The 5,000-nt window shown below is 39.5% G+C and overlaps 1 protein-coding gene across 1 annotated transcript in view; it reads right to left on the bottom strand.

Moving 5' to 3' along the window:
• The window catches only part of LOC136850773 (calcium-activated chloride channel regulator 1-like), a 173,504-nt gene that overhangs the window by 97,651 nt on the left and 70,853 nt on the right, over nt 1-5,000 (bottom strand). Inside the window, exon 2 of the mRNA XM_067124722.1 lies at nt 1,774-2,542. Coding sequence (XP_066980823.1) covers nt 1,774-2,406 — 633 coding nt within the window. The 5' untranslated portion in view covers nt 2,407-2,542. The remainder of the gene's footprint in view (nt 1-1,773; nt 2,543-5,000) is intronic.

Here is a 5,000-nt window from a genome sequence, read left to right on the forward strand (position 1 = left end):
TGCCTCGCGTACGTAAACCTCAAGAGATTGATGTGGATCTGTGTAAAAAAAAAAAAGTGCTTGAAAGCACGTTGGTTTTTAATTGCAAGACAGTCAACAGTTCAAAGAGAGGTGGATTCTTGCGAACTAATTAAGAAAATGAATACTTCCTGCCCGGTTGATTTGTGCTTTGTAATTTGTAATGGAAATTTATTTCATGACTACTACTGCTCAGCTCCCCAGCTCTGAAATATTGTTGTCGATTTCTTGCCCGTTGGAATGACGGTTTTGTTGTTTTACTGTAATTATTCTGTAATTTGTCGTATACAAAGCTAACATTCGTTATTTGTCTGTCGTAGAACTTCTTTTTATATCCTTTATTGTTGGTAGGAATAAGTATGTATTTTCAGAATGCATGGTAAAAATAGTAAAAATCTTTCCTATCCCTTCTTTAACAAACTAATTAGAATACTTTATTGAGCGGTCTCACAAGTGGAAAATGAGAACGATAGGGAAGATGAAGTTTTGGAGAGAGAGAGAGAGAGAGAGAGAGAGAGAGAGAGAGAGAGAGAGAGAGAGAGAGAGAGAGAGAGAGAGATGAAAAAGTATCCTCATTGAGAATAAAGAGGAGAGAGAGAGAGAGAGAGAGAGAGAGAGAGAGAGAGAGAGAGTATAAAATAAAACCCATACTAGGAATAAATGAGAGAGAGAGAGAGAGAGAGAGAGAGAGAGAGAGAGAGAGAGAGAGAGAGAGATATACAAACATTTTTACCTCCCATCCTCTTTATTAACAGAGCAGTCCCATGCGAGCACTTAGTTTTAGCAGCCACCACTGCAATGCTTGCTCGCTTGCTTTTAAATGTATCATAGCAGTGGAAAAACGAAGTCACTCAGATCTCATATGCAAACTGCCCGGGATAAAGCGAGCTCGTACGTTGCATGCACGCCTTTGCAACTGCAACTGTCACATGTGAAAAAGTTTTGGGGCTGCATCTGTGTATGAGTGTTTTTTTTTGGAGGGGGAGAGGGGTGGGGCGGGGGTGCTAGCCCGGTCCGTTTAGGGAATGACACCATCCTGTTCTCTTTCTCGTTGATCGTGAAAGTCTGGGCTTTTGCGAATATTGAATATTCTCTTGAGCTAAATATTCTTTTGTTTATCTGCAAATATTCGCCACGAATATGCCTGGCGAATATTTGCTGATAGTGAATATAAAAACACTCATAGGTAAGAAAGATATCCGTTATATTAATGTAATATATTGGTGTTATATTCTTACCTGCAGACTATTCTTTTGAGTTAAATATGTTGTTGGTGATTTTTCTCATTTGATTATCAGCAAATATTCACTTCGAATATTCCTGGTGAATATCTGTAGATGGTTAATATAACAACATTCATAGATAACTAACATATTGGTAATGTTGATGTAGTATTGGCGTTGTGTTCTTATCTGCAGAATATTCTTTTGAGATAAGGACGTTGTCAGTGGTTTGTCTTATTTTTATTACATACAAATATTCACCACGAATATTCCTGGTGAATATTTGCAGATGGTATTATACCTACACTCACAGTAACAAAGATATTCGTTGTATTCATGTAATATTGTTGTTGTGTCCTTACCTGCAGAATATTCTTTTGAGATAAGAATGTTGTTAGTAATGTTTCTTATCTTATCATCTGCAAATATTCACCATGAATACTCCTGGTGAATATTTGCAGACGGTGATTATAAAACACTCATAGGTAACAAAGACATAAGTAGTATTAAGTTTATAATGTTGCGTTCTTACCTGCAAGCCATCGATGACAGTCCTGCAGTCATCCTGCGGGATCTGGTCGCTGACTTCCACGACGAGCCCTTCGTAAGCTCCTTCTTTGAATATCAACTGACTACTCCCCTTCGGCCCCGACGCCGTCGGCTTCTGATCCTCAGTCCTCTTCTTCCGATCCGCGAGGTCCTCCTCGGAGCCGAGGAGGAGCTCCGAGGAATTGTTATTCCTCGTGGTCGACCTGCTGTAAGTCGAGTGGGTCCCCTGCTTCCAGTTCAGGTTGATGTAAGGACCCTTCGGCGTTTTCTTGGACGCGTCTCCACCCCAGCTGCTGCTGGCGACGCTGGGGAGGGTCCGAACGCTGGATTCGATCTTCATTTCGACCTGTTCGCCACTGGTTATGCCACTGCTACCGCTACCACTTCCGTGTTTCCCAAGCCACTTGCTCATCTTGTGACCTCCCCTGTTGGTTCTCCAGGTCTCTGGGAGGTTTGTGCTCTGGTCAGACGCCGTGGACAGCTGGACCAGAAGAAACAGAACCACGATTCCCAATAAGGAACTCACTGATTTGCCTTCGTAATTCCGGCGGGTCTCACCTGTCATTACCAGAAATGGCCAGTAATCACACTTAGGGGGTGATTTCTCCATTTTCATGACCACATAAATGCTTGGGGAGTTTTTTCTCTAATCGCTGCAAGGGCTTGTTAGTAGGTTCCTCATAAGACGCTGGCCATTGGCAGTCAGATTCCACGGTGGCATGTAGTTTCACCTTCGCCCACTCGTTTCACATCTGGAAAAGAAGGAGAGAGGAATTGTTATGATAGAAAATACTATATTTAGTCCAGTGAAAATGAATAATTGCACTGACTGGAATCAATTTCCTTCCTTAATATTATCATCATTATTCGGAAGATGAAACCTATTCATATGGAACAAGCCCGCAGTGGCCATTAACTTGAAATTCAAGCTTCCAAAGAATATAGTGTTCATTAGAAAAAAATAACAGAAGGTACTGGGAATACAGAAAGAAGAGATCACTTACTAAAAAAAAGAAAATAAATTAATGAATAAATAAAAAAAAATCTAAGTAAAAACTGGATTATAACATGCTATATCAAATAATTCTTACTTGATAACAGGGTTGAGTTTAACTGACACATTTTTTATCAAAATTTAAGTAATCTCATTATTACCAGAATAGATTCTAGCTATTCCACATCTAAAATGGCATCACTAAACATAGAGAGTAAAGCAGGCTCAAAGTTGATCGCGTTGAGACACAGCAAAGGAAACTCATGACTCCTTATTGACGGATAAATATTATTTTAGCTTAGAAAAATTTCCTTAAGCAGAGAATTTTATGACTGTGCTTTTGTGTGTGTTTTTATTGCAACTAACCCTCATGTTCATTTATAAGTTGAATTTTTTATAATATGCTATTTACAAAACAAGCAAACAGGTCCAGCATGTTGTGGTCTTATTTGAAGATTGTAATCTTATTCGATTCCCTAGATTTGTTAGGTTCGGGAATCGGCCTTTTCATAATTAATTAATAATGAGTCTCCTGTGCTACCAAGAAAGTTATATGTGTATTAATATATATACTGTATATATATATATATATATATATATATATATATATATATATATATATATATATATATATATATATATATATATATATATATATATATATATATATGTGCGTGTGTACGTATAGATATTATATATGTGTATGTATGTTATGTATGTATATGAATCGATCATCGTTGTTCACTACAACAGAGGAAGGCCCAAAGACGCTAGCAATGTTTATATGTTTTCAGCTGCAACACATATTTTGCTATTAAATTCCTAGATCTGTCTCCATCTCTAAAACATATTGAAATAAAACAGGCTATTACGGTGTATTATTCTGCAATACTTTGCAAGATATTTCGTCATTATTTCTCTTTTCTGTATAATCTTCAGACTCTCTCTCTCTCTCTCTCTCTCTCTCTCTCTCTCTCTCTCTCTCTCTCTCTCTCTCTCTTTTGATTGACTGGCCGATTTTAGCTCGCTCCCCCAGAACATCCTTTCTAACGTGTACGCTTCCACAGGAAATAGCATTAGACGCTCTGAGGAGGAAGTGGCTCTTCCTCCTCCTCCTCCTCCTCCTCCTCCTCCTCCTCCTCCTCCTCCCGTTCTTCTTCTTATAAATGTTCTTTTTATCTTTATTTGTAATTACTATTATATTTATTTTTTCTATTGTATTTTTTTCTGTAATAGTATTACTATTATTGTTATTGTTGTTATTATTTCTGTTGCTATTATAATTTCTGTTCTGTTTTATTATTATTATTATTATTATTATTATTATTATTATTATTATTATTATTATTATTATTATTATTATTATTATTATTATTATTATTATTCCGACTGCAATTTCAAGCCTGCTGTCCCTGCCCCGCCTATTCGTCAACGTCACAAACCATTCCTTCATTTATTATTTGCTTCCATCGGTCTGGAACCTGGAAAAGGAAAACTTTTCCTATTGGAAACGTCAATGTTTATCTTTGAATGTCTTTCCCTTAGCCTCCCCTCCCCTCCCCTCCCCTCCATCTTACCTCCCCCCCCCTCCATCTTACCTCCCCTCCCCTCCATCTTACCTCCCCTCCCCTCCATCCTCCCTCCCCTCCCCCTTCCCTCCAATTCTTCCACCTCCCTACCCCCAAAAGTGTTGTGACTCGAAAAACTTCCTTTTCGGAAATCATGCAGGGAGGTCGGATTGCAACTCCCTCCGCGGGGAGAAAAGTTGTGTGTGCCACCTTCCTGACGCAGCATCTGCAGCAAAAGGGGCAGTAGGAGCAGGAGGAAGGCTTCAAGGCTTCGAGGCTTCGAGGCTTCAGAGAGGCTCCCCCTCGAGCGATCCCGCCAGCTTCGTAATCCGACGAGGGTTGCAAAACTTTGCGCCATGCGCCGGTAACCAATTTTTCAACGGAGGCTGATGCTGCTGTTGCAATTTGTTCTCTCTCTCTCTCTCTCTCTCTCTCTCTCTCTCTCTCTCTCTCGGCTGGATTCGCATATTTATCCTCTTTCCATTACATATATCTTGTTTCCGGGCAATTGAAGGCGGGTATATTCACCCAGCTTTATTTGATGCATTCTCGCAAACCCGTTTGCTCCTCCTCCGATAACCCCTCACGATAACTGGATGGGGAACATATTTTTGCTGTCTTTCCACTCCAATCCCTCGACGGAATGCA

The sequence above is a fragment of the Macrobrachium rosenbergii genome, chromosome 22, assembly GCF_040412425.1.
Source record: "Macrobrachium rosenbergii isolate ZJJX-2024 chromosome 22, ASM4041242v1, whole genome shotgun sequence".
In the NCBI taxonomy this organism is placed as follows: Eukaryota; Metazoa; Arthropoda; class Malacostraca; order Decapoda; family Palaemonidae; genus Macrobrachium; species Macrobrachium rosenbergii.